Genomic DNA, 14,799 nt, shown 5'->3' with positions numbered 1-14,799 from the left:
TCCTCTTGGTCAGATTTAGGTTAAACAATTTGGGCAGGAATGCTCCGTAGTGATGTCGTGTCCTCCGCCTTGTATCACAACAGGAGGCACGTGATGGTGGTTTGTCCCATTATTGATAACATTGATTTTTTGGTTAAGGTGATATCCATCAGATTTCTGTCTGCAAAGTTGCCTTTAATTGCTTTGTAATTAATAAGTACTCTGTGGGGAGATACTTGGAGACTGTAAATGCCCTGTTGTCCAATATATTTGTATCCAGTAGGATTTAGCATCCACTCATTATTACTACCTTAATGGTTGCAAAATGGTAATCTTCTAACTCTGTCATCACTTCTTGATTAATTAATTGGCATCTGCCATTAAAAAGGGCTCTCTCTTTTCTCTTCTCTTCCCTTATTTATTTGTTTGGTTTGTTTTATTTGTATCAGTATGGATTCGTGAACTCTTTAATTTAATGTGTTGAAGTCTGTTATTGTAATTACTGATTTTGTTGCTCAAATTTGTTTTGATATGGCCAATGGAATCCCTTTTAAGCTGGCTTCTGTATGCTTTTAACATGTCCCCTTCAGTTTTTTAGTTTCTTCATAACTTTCTGGCACTGTGTGTTCCAGCTTCACCTTGTTCTTTTCCTGTCCCCACCCTGGATTCAGCCATTTGTCTAAGGATCCCTAGTTCCTTTTAGTGGGGAATGGTGTTTAGAAATCAAGATCTGGGTCTTAGGTGCATTTATATAATGTGTTTATATAGTGACAATGGGGTGTCACTGCTCCTAGACCCTTTTCAAGGCACAGAGCTCAGAAATGCATGTTTTTAAGAAATCAAGAGTTAACTGTTCTTCACGTTCTTTCTCCCACAGTGAGAACCATGGCTCTACCTTGTTTCTCCTTGTGTAAATTTTAATGCTAAATTATACACTTGTGAAATAAAAATGATAATGTCGTTCTTAAATTATGGATCTTGTAGTATTATCTAAGTAACATAGATTGAGTAACTTAACTTTAGGTTTCCTTATTTGTGGAATTTGGAGTAAGTATTTTTCTCCCTTGAGAAAAGTGAGACTCCTTTCTCATTATCAGAGTATTCTCAAACCATTAAGGCAAACATTTGGGCAAAAATTAAGCTATTTGGCTGCATAAAAATTAAGTTATCTTTAACAAAGAAGACAAATGAAAACCTAGAAAATCATTTGGTTCATGTAACAGGAAGCTCTCTTATATATGAATTAGAAAAAAACAAACACACAAATAGAAAAAAAGGGATGGGGTACTAAAATATAAATAGCTTGTCTACCAAAAAAAGAAATAAAATAAATAACATAAACATATAAAAAGACACTTACTTCATGAATATGATGCAAATTCAAACAATAAATAACATTTCTGTACTTTCATATTGGCTAAGGTTAAAATGATAACTGCTAGGAAGGGTATGGAGAAATGTGCACCTTGCACTGTACTGGGAGTATAGACCCTCAGACTTTATGGAGGTCAGTCTGGAAATATGTTTCAAAATGTAAACTACATATCCTTTGATCAGGTAATTCAGCTTCTTGGAATTTATCCAAAGATTTAATTGGATAAATGTTTAAGATGTATATATAAGAATGTTTATTGCAGTGTTGTTCATGATTTTAAAAAAATGGAAATAATCTTCATGTCTACCGATAGAGAATAGGTGAATAAATTATGGTATCTCCGTACATATAAGTAACATAGTTGTTGGAAAGATTAGGTAGATTTAAATATACTGACATTCAAGAATGTCCATTATTTAAGTGAAGCTGGGTCACAGCACCTTGTGTTGAGAATGATTTCATCTAAAAACAAAATTACTCCCTCATTCTTTGTGGTGTTTTAGTTTTTTAAAATAAGCTTATACTCTTGGGGCTGGGGGAAAAGTAAATATTCATTTTGCAGAGAGAAAAGTTTCAGATACCATTAGATTATTTCATGCTTCTTTTTCAAGCCTCAATAAATTAGATAATTCATACGTAGTCTTGCATTAAGGAAATTGCTACTAAGGGTAAATAAATAATATCTGAGAGGTATATAATATAAAATATGAACATTATATTGGCAGCTGTAATTATTAAGATTGGATCCATGGTCATTCCAGCCTTTCATTCTTACCTAGACGTCAAGTGATCACTTGTGGGCGAATGCCACGTGATTTCAACAGGTCACATATGTATGCTCATTATATCCTTATTTTCAAAATTTGTCATATAAATTTTCCTTGAGTTCATTCAGATTTTTGAACTAGTTTTTTCTCTTGGAAGTAGTACACATTTAATTCTCTCTAGTACTAAACTAATGTTCACCATTCTTATAATTTTAAGTATCCAGCATTTGGTAAAGAAGTCTTTGTTTTCTTTATCCTTATTTTTAGTGAATGTCCAGTTTCTAATTGAAAATTCTGCCATGAAAATAATCTCTTTAACATCTTCACTCCCTAATCAAAACAGAAATCCTTCATAACCTTCAGTTTTAGCTCTCCTTCCCTTTGATTTGTCCAGCTCCATTATATTTATTTTGAAATATGTTGACCAGTTTTGCAAAATTATTATTATTATTATTTTATTTTGAGACGGAGTCTCGCTCTGTCGCCCAGGCTGGAGTGCAGTGGCTGGATCTCAGCTCATTGCAAGCTCCGCCTCCCGGGTTTATGCCATTCTCCTGCCTCAGCCTCCGGAGTAGCTGGGACTACAGGCGCCCGCCACCTCGCCCGGCTAGTTTTTTGTGTTTTTTAGTAGAGACGGGGTTTCACCGTGTTAACCAGGATGGTCTCGATCTCCTGACCTGGTGATCCGCCCGTCTCGGCCTCCCAGAGTGCTGGGATTACAGGCTTGAGCCACTGCGCCCGGCCTGCCCAATGATTTTGTAAGGACAAGATACTGTTTCTGAACAGTTCCCAGTAGCCAGTGGCCTGCCCATACTTTTTGTGTCTGCGTGTAGTATATAAAATAATGCAGTTAACTTTTTATAGCACTTTTCATTTTATAAAGAGATTTTCATGGTCTTTAATACTAATCTATGTATAAAATCCTTTATGCAATTTTTTACCTACTTTCACAGCTGAAGGAGCAATAGCTTAGAGAAGATGTGAGATAAAGTAGCTTGCCCAAGCCCATAGCACAAATAAGTGAAGTTCTTTGGCTGTCCATATATTGAAGACTCCCAAGTCTGTCTCTAGCCTGGACTTCTGTCATGAGCACCAGACATGTATGTATATCAAGCTGCCTGCAGGTCATACCCACCAGGACAACCCGTGAGTATAGGGAATTCAACATGCCCAGTATCACTCATCTTTTCAACTTCGCTCTCCCCTTTGTACTCATCCCCTGTCAGTAAACTCTGTTATTTAAAAAAAATTGAAATGTATTCACATAGCATACAATTCACCCTTTTCAAGTGTATATGGTTTTTAGTATATTCACACGGGTTGTGCAGTCATTACTACTAATTCCAGAATGTTACAATCACCCCAAAAGAAGTCCCACATCCATTAGCAGTCACTACCCAATCCCTTCTCCCACCAGCCTCTAAAAACCACTAATTTTTCTGCCTCTGTGTGTTTGCCTACTCTGATTATTTCATATAAAGAGAATCATACAGTACATGGCCTTTTGTGTCTGGCTTCGTCCACATAGGATGATGTTTTCAGGTTTCATCTATGTTTTTGCTTTTTGATCATTCCTTTTTCTGGTTGAATAATACTCTGTTATATGGATATACCTTATTTTGTTTATCTATTCATTTGATGGGCATTTGAGTGATTTTCTCTTTTTGGCTATTTTGAATAATGCCACTATAAACATTTATGTATACGTTTTTGTGTGACCGTATATTTTCAGTTCTCTCAGGTGTATATCTAAGGTGGAATTGCTGGGTTATATGGTAGCTCTGTCTTTGACTTTTTGAGGAACTGCCAAGTTGTTTTCCACAGTGACTGTACTACTTACATTCCTACCAACAATTTTACCTAAGTATTTCTCCAATCTATTTAATCTCCTCGATCCATACTGCTGTTGCTGCCTTAGTTCAAGTTTTGTCATTTCTTGTAATAATTCCTAGATCATCTCCCAGTCTCTGCTCCCCTCCTTCCCTCCCCCCTTCTTCTCTCTAGTTCCTCCCATTTTTAACATTTATAGAAGTCAAAAGTCTAGTCCAGAAAGCAGAAACCACACTAGATATTTCAGCATGGAGAACTAATTAGGTGTTGGAAGACTGAAAGGCAAAAAAACACTGAAGTAACACAGTAACATCAAGAATGGCCACTACTCCTAAGATTCAGGGAATGCTAGGAAGATTTGGGGGTTATCAGAACTGGAATCTCAGAGGAGGGGCCCGTTGTCGCTGAGGCTTAATCCCTGCCTTTGGGTGCTACTGGTGCATCTGAGTGGGTACGATGAGGCAGTGTCTGGGAAGGGCCAAAAAATTTTGTCCCTTTCTATAATTTGTCATAAAAATGCTAATAGTGAATCTGATCCCCCTTCCTATTTTAAAAACCTTTTGGTGATTTTGTGTAGGATAAAGTTTAAAACTCCTTGATATACGCGAAAACTGGCCTCTGCTTGATTGTCCAGTTTCACTTCTTGGTGCTTATTCTAAGGCCTCTTAAGCCAGGGATCCCCAAACCGCCGGCTGCGGACTGGTACCCACCTGTGGCCTGTGAGGAACTGGGCTGCACAGCCGAAAGGAGGGGTGAGCATTACTTGCCTTAGCTCCTGTCAGTTTGGTGGCATTAGAGTCTCACAGGAGCATGAACCCTGTTGTGAACTGCCCGTGCAAGAAACTAGGTTGCATACTCATTAGCGAATCTAATGCCTGATAGTCTGAGGTGAGACAGTTTCATCCCGAAAACACCCCGACTCTGTCCCTGGAAAAATTGTCTTCCACGAAACCGGTCCCTGGTGCCAGAAAAGTTGGGGACCGCTGTTCTAAGCTAAAGTTATATGGAGCTCCTTGGTTCTGTGTCCTCAACATGTTGTTCTATGTATTTTACTTTCTCTTTGCTCGTTTCTGCTTGGAATGTCCCTCCCCTCCCGCCTTTCTTAATTCATACAAGTTGATCTCTCCTGTGTGCCACCATTGTGGCCACCATCTTGCATATGGTGTTACATTCATTTTATTTTAATTATTTATTTATGTTCATGTCTCTTCCACTCACCTTAGTTGCTTGAGGTGAGAAACTATATAATGTGTGACACAGAATGTGACACCTGGATTTTCAATAAGTGTTTCTATGATACAAGGGAGACTGATGTGGGTAGGTGGGAATGAACTCATCAACCTCTGTTTACATACCCTAAATTCCGTTTCTTCCCTGTTATAATTCTGACTGTCTACAACAGTCTTTGATGGCTTATAAACTAAAAGTGTGGAACACATCATTCTATAATGGATTTAAATAACCTTTCAGAAGAGTAACGTAAAGTACTTGAGCATTAGTTGAGTAAAAGTTTCTCATCTTTTGCTACAGGTGTTATTAAGCAGTATGTGAAAAGTTCTTACAATACTTAATACAACAAGAAAACTTACAATTGCAAAAGGAAATCACCAAGTAATACATTATTGACATTTTCAGCAGTTCTAGTCATACTGAGAAGAGCATCTCATGGAATTGGCAGCATGAAGGTGGAGATTAAATGGGATGATGTTTGTAATATGCTTATGACAGTATCTGGCATATAAGTAAGGGCTCAGTAAATGTTGACTGCTGTAATTGCTATTAATAGTAATATGATTACCTTTAGTAAAAGTTGTTAGTTTCTTTAGGTTTTTCATTTACTACAATATAGTAAACAAAATCTATACTTGGAATGTATATATTGTTTTGTTTTGATACATGGAATATGTCTTTCGGTGTCAGGGTCACTGCCTGAGTTGGAAAACCCATACTCAAGTTGAGTATGTTAAAAGGTGAACACACTGAATAATTTTATTATTAATTATAATAGAAAAATGACAAACTTGATGTTCTGGTTAATGAGGTTATTGTATCTTGAATGAGTTAGCTTTTAAATTCCTCAAAATAAAGGCATTTAGTAAACCAGGAAACAGTTCATTAATATGCAAATCAGTGTAAAAGAAGATTAAAATTCCACTTGGGAAAGGACACACGTTGGCAATAAATATGAAGATAAGAAAAAGAAACCTATATAACATTATTACTCCTCAAAGAAATTGGTATGAAAGCAATAAAATCTGTAGCTTTTCAAACCAACAGAAATTTAAAGTAAAATACAAAATCCATTTTAAGTAATGATAAAATGAGTGCACTCTTAGTGCTTTATAGAAAAGTGGTATAATGAACTTCATGTGTGTACCAGCCAGCTCTGTCGTATCTTAACATTTAGCTACATTTGGTTTAGCTCTTTTTTTCCAAGATAGAAAAGTTAATATCGTTGAAGACTCCTACATTCTTTTCCCTGGTCTTACTCTCTTCCCTCCCATAAGTGTATTAAAATCTCTGTGTGTATTGTTTTGATTGTATTTTTACATAAAACTTTACATGTTATATACAATTTAATTGAAGTTAAGATTTATTAAATTATTCTTAATATATGTTGTAATTTAAAATTAACAGCTTCATTGTCTTGGTAAAATTTATAGTATCTTAAACCTATGCTTGTTTTCCTAAGATAAGAGAACATTGCGACATAGATTTTAAAACAAATTGTTGAAAGATTAAAAAATCCACCGTTGCAAACTATTACATTGAAAGTGGGGCATTTGTTTTGAGCATTCATTTCAAATATGTAGTATCTTCAGAATATTTGAGAAGGATTTGTATTATATAATTGAAAAATCTGTTAAATTGTGTTTATGTTAACTGTTTAATTGTAATAAAAATTTCCATTTATTTTTTAGTATCTACATATATTTACATTGAATGGATTCATTCACTTATTTAAGAGGCAGTACTGATTACCTATAGTGTTCAAGACTGTTAGGTAGAGGGTGTGTAGTGATGAGTAGAACAGGCGTTGAGTCCTACCATCATGGAGTTTAAAGCCTAGTAGGGGATATAGACTTATACAATTTCACGAGTAAATACGTAATTACAAATTATAATACATGCTATGAAGGAAACATAGGAGGTACCAGGGAAGGAGGAATGCTTTGCATTTTTATTTTTAAGACTGAAGAGTGCTATTGGAGGACTTTGAGCAAGTGAATGACATGATCTAACCTTCATTCATTCATTCATTTATTCCTGGCTCAAGCGATCCTCCCACCTGAGACCTCCCAAGTAGCTGGGACTACAAGTATGCACCACCACACCTGACTAATTTTTTTTGTATTTTTTTGTATTTTTGATGGGATTTTACCATGTTGGCCAGGCTGGTCTTGAACTCCTGACCTCAGGTGATCCACCCGCCTTGGCCTCCCAGAGTGTTAGGATTATAGGCATGAGCCATGGTGCCTGGCCCTAACCTACATTTATAAACTACCATGGTGCCTGGCCCTAACCTACATTTATAAACTATCGTGGTACCTGGCCCTAACCTACATTTATAAACTATCACTTGCTGCTATGTGGAGAATATATTGTAAGATTAACAGCAGGGATACCTGCTTGGAGGCAATTGCTGCAGATTGCCTGAGACAAAATAGTTATGGACTAGGGGGATGGTGGTGGTAGGTGGTTGGTTGTAGGATATATTTTGAAGATAGGTAAATGGTGCAAGATTGTGGGTCAGTTTTAAATGCTTAGGTAAATTTTCTTTGTAAGACATTTTAGGATGCCATGTTAAGAATTGCTTTATAACTGTCATTTAATAAAAAAAAACATATTTTCTTAGCATAATTTCCCATAGCGGCATTACTGTGTCAAAGGCTATGAACATTTGAATGACTTTAGATAAATACTGTAGTTTGCGTTCCAAGAATATTGTGCTTATATATTATATCACCAGAAATGTCTGAATTCTGTCTACAATTCAGTCTTGCCAGTATAGTACATTTCATTTAGAAAATTTTTTTATTACTCACATAGATGGAAAAAATAATATTTTAGCTGGGAGTGAGGGGACTATGGGGAATAACTTTCCTTCATTTAATATTTTATTGTGAGTTATTTAAGTTACTTTATTTTATCCTAGTTTCCTAAGGCTACAAATTAGTAACTTTGGTAACTTATGTACACCTAATTTAAAAGTTTACTTTTTTGAAAGGCTGGAAATACTAATTAAAAACGTAATACCTTCATCCTTGTCTTTGCTCCATTATTAGTTTCATTATAGAATCTCCATGTTTTAAAATCATTTGGGTTTTCATAACCAGTACTTCCTCAGAGTGGTAAATTTAAAAATATATATAAAGAGAATAAATAATATGTGTTGAGAATACTTCAGATATGTGAAGAGTTATTAACTTACAGGAGGACTTGGCAAACTGTTCTATAAAGGGCCATATGGGTCTTTGTCACATAGTCTTGGGTTTTGTTTTGTTTTTTTAAACAGCTATTTATTCCTAGCTAGTGGGCAATACAAAAACAGTGGGCAAGGTTTGACCTGTGGGCAGTAGCTTGCTGAACCCTTATTTAGACTCTGATTTTTTTGAAAGCGTCTACATTGATGCATAGTTTTTTTCTCCCTCCAAGTACAGTTGACCCTTGAACAACATGCGTTTGAATGACATGGGTCCACTTATACAGTTTTTTTCCCAAACAAATGCAGATATGGAGGGCTGACTTTTCATATACCTAGATGTTCCTGGGCCAGCTGTAGGACTGGAGGCTGGGGGGTCTTGGAATCAGTGCCCTGTGTATACCAGGGGATGACTATTTCTTATGGCCTGACCTGAAGTTGGAACAGAATCTTTATTAATATATAATTTTTGTTGCATTCGTTTTCTCTTTATATTTATCAGTTCTTTTAGATCATATTTCATTTAACACTTTTTCTTCTCTAGTTTTTACCAAGTTGCACTGAAAATAGCTCAGTGACTAATTGCACTTCTAAGAATAAGTACCCTAGTTAAAATTAACTCTAAAATACTGAGTTTTTAACCTAAACCTTTTATTTCTAATCAACAGTATTGTTTATGAGTAGTTTGTAGATTACTTTGAAACTGAATGTGTCTCAGAACATTGCTATCAATATTTTTAAGGTCTGGTAGGGAAAAGATAATAGGAATGAGATATATCAGTGAATAGGGGACAGCTTTCCCAGTTTCTCGGTCCCACTGGTTTAATCACCATGGAAGCATCTTATGAAATATGTGCATAAACTGCTAATATCCCACATTACAGGTTGACTATTCTTTATCTGAAATTCTTAGGACCCAGAAGTATTTTTGGATTTTGGTGTTTCAGAGTAGGGATACTTGGCCTACCTTGGTAAGTAAAGAATGTGAGGTGACAGGCTGGGCGCGATGGTTCACGCTGCGAATCCCAGCACTTTGGGAGGCCGAGGCGGATAACCTGAGGTCAGTTCAAGACCAGCCTGGCCAACATGGTGAAACCTCATCTGTACTAAAAATACAAAAATTAGCTGGCCACAGTGGCACGTGCCTGTCGTCCCAGCTACTTGGGAGGCTGAGGCAGGAGAATTGCTTGAACCCGGAGGCGGAGGTTGCAGTGAGCCGAGATCGTGTCACCGTACTCCAGCCTAGACAACAGAGCAAGACTCCATCTCAAAAAAAAAAAAAAAAAAAAAAAAAAGAATGTAAGGTGGCAGCAATAGGTAGGAAAAGTCTTTGCTCAGCTTTACATGCTCTGTAGCCATGCCTGGGTAATGGGTTGACGCTAAGACTCTGTACTTTGCTCCCACCTCCTCCTTTTTCATTACTCTTTAGAATGAACAAAAAACAACAACAGAAAAAGGATACATTAATACTATAGCCCACATGTGGAACATGCCAGGCTGGAGTGCAGGTTTTTAATTTATGATCTGTAAGAGTTCTTTCAAGTATTTAATTAAGAGAATAGGCTAAAATAAGTAAATGTCAACTGAATGCTGAAATCTCGACTAAAGAGCCTCTTATTTAGAAAATAAATAGCCATCCTTTTTTTCTGACTGGTGAGATAATTAATTTTTATTGTAGACAGTTTGGAAAATACCATATGCTTTAAAAGATAAGCACAAAATTGTAGTCTAATATGGTAGGTTTTCACACTTTAAAAAATTGAAAACCAAAGAAAAACACATTTAACATAGCATCTAGTACAAAGAAAAGAGATAAGCAAGAGATAAATGTCTTTTTTTTTTTTTTTTTGATGGAGTTTCGCTCTTATTGCCCAGGCTGGAGTGCAATGGCACAATCTCAGCTCACTGCAACCTCCACCTCCCGGGTTCGAGTGATTCTCCTGCCTCAGCCTCCCGAGTAGTTGGGATTACAGGCATGCACCACCAGGCCCGGCTAATTTTGTATATTTAGTAGAGATGGGGTTTCTCCATGTTGGTCAGACTGGTCTCGAACTCCCGACCTCAGGTGATCTGCCCACCTTGGCCTCCAAAAGTGCTGGGATTACAAGTGTGAGCCATTGCACCTGGCCAAGATACATGTCTTTTAAATTATCTCCATCAAAGACATAACCTTTATAATATTTTGATGTATATATTAACCAGTTTTTAAACACATAATACATTTGTATAAATACGTATTATTGTGATCATGCTGCACTTACATCTTTATGTTCTCCTTATACTGTAAACATTTTGAAATACTTTACTAACAACATTTGTAATGACCATTCTTTCTTTCTCTTTTTCTCCCTCTGATAGAATGGTCTACAGAGTAATTCATGAACTAAAGATACTTTAGAGGCTGGGCACAGTGGCTCATGCCAGTAATCCCAGCACTTTGGGAGGCCAAGGTGTGTGGATCATGAGGTCAGGAGTTAGAGACCAGCCTGAACAACATGGTGAAACCCCGTTTCTACTTAAAAAAAATACAGAAATTAGCTGGACATGGTGGCATGTGCCTAGAATCCCAGCTACTCAAGAGGCTGAGGCAGGAGAATTGCTTGAACCCAGGAGGCAGAGGTTGTAGTGAGCCGAGATCGCGCCTCTGCACTCCAGCCTGGGCAACAGAGCGAGACTCCATCTCAGAACAACAACAACAACAACAACAACAACAACAAAAGATACATTAATACTATAGCCCACATGTGGAACATTAAGAAAATAATTGTTTTTATGTTTATGCTTTATACCTGTTGTTAGCCCTACCTCTTATTTCATGGCTTCACATTGTAACATCCCTTTACCATATTTTTTGAGGACTGTTTTGGCAGAATGTGTGAAATCTTAGGCAGAAGTATTAGCCAAAAGTCGGAAGAAAATCAGATTTTTATTTCAAGATTCTGTTAAAGTTACCCACTCCCTTCTTTTACTCAATCTTATAGTTACAGTTCTCTCTTTCTCTTTTTAGAAAAGAAAAAAAGAGGTCCCTCAGGATTTGCAGATGAAACAGTATTGCTCTTTAGAGATATGCATCTGGCTGTTAGATTCGTTTTTCCAGTTTTCAGAGGTGGATGAGGGCATTAGAATCTTGAGTGCTGACCGTTTCCTTATGTATGCCTTTGACAATAAATAAAACAGATGCATGACAATTATTTATAAGTTGATTGATTTTTCTTGTCATTTAAATCATCTTCAATAATAGAGTTGGTAGAGCTATCCCCTTTTTGAAATTATTTTCTTTTGTCAATAACTTTTTGTTACCAATATGTACACTGGCATTGTTGACTCTCCATATAATACCTTAAAAACATTTTTTCTTGTGGTAAGATATACGTAACATAAAATTTACTATGGTCGTTTTTTTTTGTTTGTTTTGTTTTTTTGAGACGGAGTCTCGCTCTGTTGCCAGGCTGGAGTGCAGTAGAGCGATCTCTTACACTGCAGCCTCCACCTCCCGGGTTCAAGTAATTCCCTTGCCTCAGCCTCCTGAGTAGCTGGGACCACAGGCACATGCCACCATGCCAGGCCTATTTTTTGTATTTTAGTAGAGACAGGGTTTCACCATGTTGGCCAGGATGGTCTTGATCTCCTGACCTCGTGATCCGCCCGCCTCGGCCTCCCAAAGGGTTGGGATTGCAAGTGTGAGCCACTGCGCCCGGCCCATGGTAGTTATTTTTAAGTGTTCAATTCAGTGACCTTAAGTGTGTTCATAATGTTGTGCAACCATCACCATATTGTCTAACCATTAGCACCATCTGTTTTGAGAACTTTTTTTATCATCCCAAACTAGAATTCTGTACCTGTTAAATAGTCCCCAGTAATCCTCCCTCCTCCAGTCCCTGGTAATCTCTAGTCTACTTTTCATCTTTTTGAATTTGCCTGTTTTAGGTTCCTCATATAAGTGGAATTATGTGGTATTTGTCCTTTTGTGTCTGACTTATTTCATTTAGCGTAATGTTTTTAAGGTTCATCTGTGTTGTAGCATGTACATACAGGTTGAAGCATCCGTTACCCAAAATGCTTGTGACCAGAAGTGGTTTGGATTTCAGATTTTTTTTTTTTTGTTTGATTTTGGAATATTTGTAGATACTTAACTGGTTCAGCATCCCTAATCCAAAAATCCAAAATCAGATGGAGCTCAGTGGCTCATGCTTGTAGTCCCACCATTTTGGGTGGCCAAGGCAGGAGGATCGCTTGAGCCCAGGAGTTCAGCACCAGCCTGAGCAACATAAGACCCTATATAGCTCTCCAAAAAAAAAAAGATGAAAGAAAAAAAAAATCCAAAATCAAATGCTCCAGTGAGTATTTCCTTTTAGCATCATGTCAGGCTCTAAAAGTTACAGATTTTGGAGAATTTTGGATTTCAGATTTTTGGATTAACCTGCATTAATGCTCAACCTATATGAAATGTTATTCCTTTTTATGGCTGACTAATGTTCCACTGTATGTATATACTACATTTTGTTTATCTATTCATCCGTTAACAGACACATAAGTTATTTCTACATTTTGTGTATTATAAATAGTGCTGCTGCGAGCATCGGTGTACAGATATCTGTTTGAGTCCCTGTTTTCAGTTCTGTTGGTTATATACCTAGGAATGGAATTACTGATCATATGGTAATTCTGTGTTTGACTTTTTGAGGAACTACCACTGTTTTCCACAATGGCATCACCATTTTACATTCCCACCAGCAATGCACAAAGATTTCAGTGTCTGTATCCTTGCTAATACTTATTTTCCATTTTTTGAGTGTTTTTGTTTTGTTTTTTAATAATAGCCAATCCTAATGGGTATGTGGTAGCATCTCATGGTTTTGATTTTATTTTCCTGGTGATTGATGATGTTGAGCAGTTTTCAGGTGCTTAGTGGCCATTTGTCCATCATCTTTGGAGCATTGTCTTTTCAAGTCCTATGCCCGTTTTTAAATTGGATTTTTTGTTGTTGTTGAGTTGTGTATAACACCTTTTTTAAAGTAAAAGGTGCACTGTAATAATCCAGACTGTGTTTCTCCCTTCTCAGGATTCCTACAGGAAGCAAGTAGTAATTGATGGAGAAACCTGTCTCTTGGATATTCTCGACACAGCAGGTCAAGAGGAGTACAGTGCAATGAGGGACCAATACATGAGGACTGGGGAGGGCTTTCTTTGTGTATTTGCCATAAATAATACTAAATCATTTGAAGATATTCACCATTATAGGTGGGTTTAAATTGAATATAACAAGTTGACATTAAGGAGTAATTATAGTTTTTATTTATTGAGTCTTTGCTAATGCCATGCATATAATATCTAATAAAAATATTAAAATAATTTTGTGAGGTAGGTAATATCCCTGCTTTATAAATGAAGTTCCTGGGGGATTAGAGCAGTGGAGTAGCTTACTCCAGACGGCATCAGTAGTGGTATGCTGGGATTCAAACCTAGGCCTGTTTGACTCCACAACCTTCTGTACTCTTGACTCTTCTACACTGGAAAAGCAAGACTTTAAACTTTTTAGATACATCATTAAAAAGGAAAACCAGGGGGAGGGGGGAGGGATTGCATTGGGAGTTATACCTCATGTAAATGACGAGTTGATGGGTGCTGACGAGTTGATGGGTGCAGCACACCAACATGGCACAGGTATACATATGTAACAAACCTGCACATTATGCACATGTACCCTAGAACTTAAAGTATAATAATAATAAAAAATAAATTTTAAAAAAAAGATTGTAGGGTAGGAAGGAATATTTTAAGCCTGCACACAAAGGAAGAAACCACAAAGAAAATGTTAAATTATTTGATCATATAGTGATTACCACTTTTATTCATCAAAAAATCATAAAATAAAATAAAATAACAAATTAGAAAATAGTAGGAAAAAAATGTAATTATCCTTATATAAAAATCACTCTTGTAAGTCCATATTAGCAAGACAATAGAAATATGGACAAAGGATAATGGAAAAGTAATTTACAAAAGAGTAAGTTCAGATGGACATCAGGCATATGAAGTATTCAACCACATTTATAATTATGGAAATACGCTTTATAACAAAAACAAGAAACTTTCTTTGGTATTTCATGTTGGCAAAAATTAATGAATATATGTATATTCATCCCCAGAACTGGCTAAGGCTAATTTGGCAGACACAAAACACATGTGCTTCCATGCGTCCATCCTTCATTGAGGTTAAGCATCACTAATTTATCTTAGCATTCTTTACTGCCATATTCAGATGTGGTCTTGCGGTCATTCTCAAAAAGGAGTACCAGGTCAACACTGCTATTTAACCAATGATGGTACTCTAGATGAAATCTAATTGCCCTTCCCAGGGTTTGAAGAAAGTGGAGCTGTTCTATCTGGTTAGTCCTTGACAGTCTGATTCAATAATATGATCT

The 14,799-nt window shown here is 36.7% G+C and overlaps 1 protein-coding gene and 1 long non-coding RNA gene across 5 annotated transcripts in view; one reads left to right on the top strand and one right to left on the bottom strand.

The window, feature by feature from the left end:
- The window catches only part of LOC108523749 (uncharacterized), a 61,673-nt gene that overhangs the window by 10,239 nt on the left and 36,635 nt on the right, over window positions 1–14,799 (bottom strand). Inside the window, exon 3 of one of the 2 annotated variants that reach the window (XR_001883884.1) lies at window positions 11,123–11,530. The exons of the other annotated variant lie outside the window; for it this stretch is intronic. This is a non-coding gene — a long non-coding RNA (uncharacterized LOC108523749). Of the gene's footprint in view, window positions 1–11,122; window positions 11,531–14,799 lie in introns of those variants that run through there. 2 annotated transcript variants of the gene reach the window in all.
- KRAS (KRAS proto-oncogene, GTPase) overlaps window positions 1–14,799 on the top strand; it is a 46,559-nt gene that overhangs the window by 6,412 nt on the left and 25,348 nt on the right. For all 3 annotated transcript variants that reach the window (XM_017864513.1, XM_017864512.1, XM_017864511.1), the window contains exon 2: window positions 13,437–13,615. In XM_017864513.1, coding sequence (XP_017720002.1) covers window positions 13,437–13,615 — 179 coding nt within the window. The remainder of the gene's footprint in view (window positions 1–13,436; window positions 13,616–14,799) is intronic.

Source organism: Rhinopithecus bieti, unplaced genomic scaffold, assembly GCF_001698545.2.
Source record: "Rhinopithecus bieti isolate Rb0 unplaced genomic scaffold, ASM169854v2 scaffold_72161, whole genome shotgun sequence".
Classification (NCBI taxonomy): Eukaryota; Metazoa; Chordata; class Mammalia; order Primates; family Cercopithecidae; genus Rhinopithecus; species Rhinopithecus bieti.
This window is presented reverse-complemented; position numbering and strand designations above follow the sequence as displayed.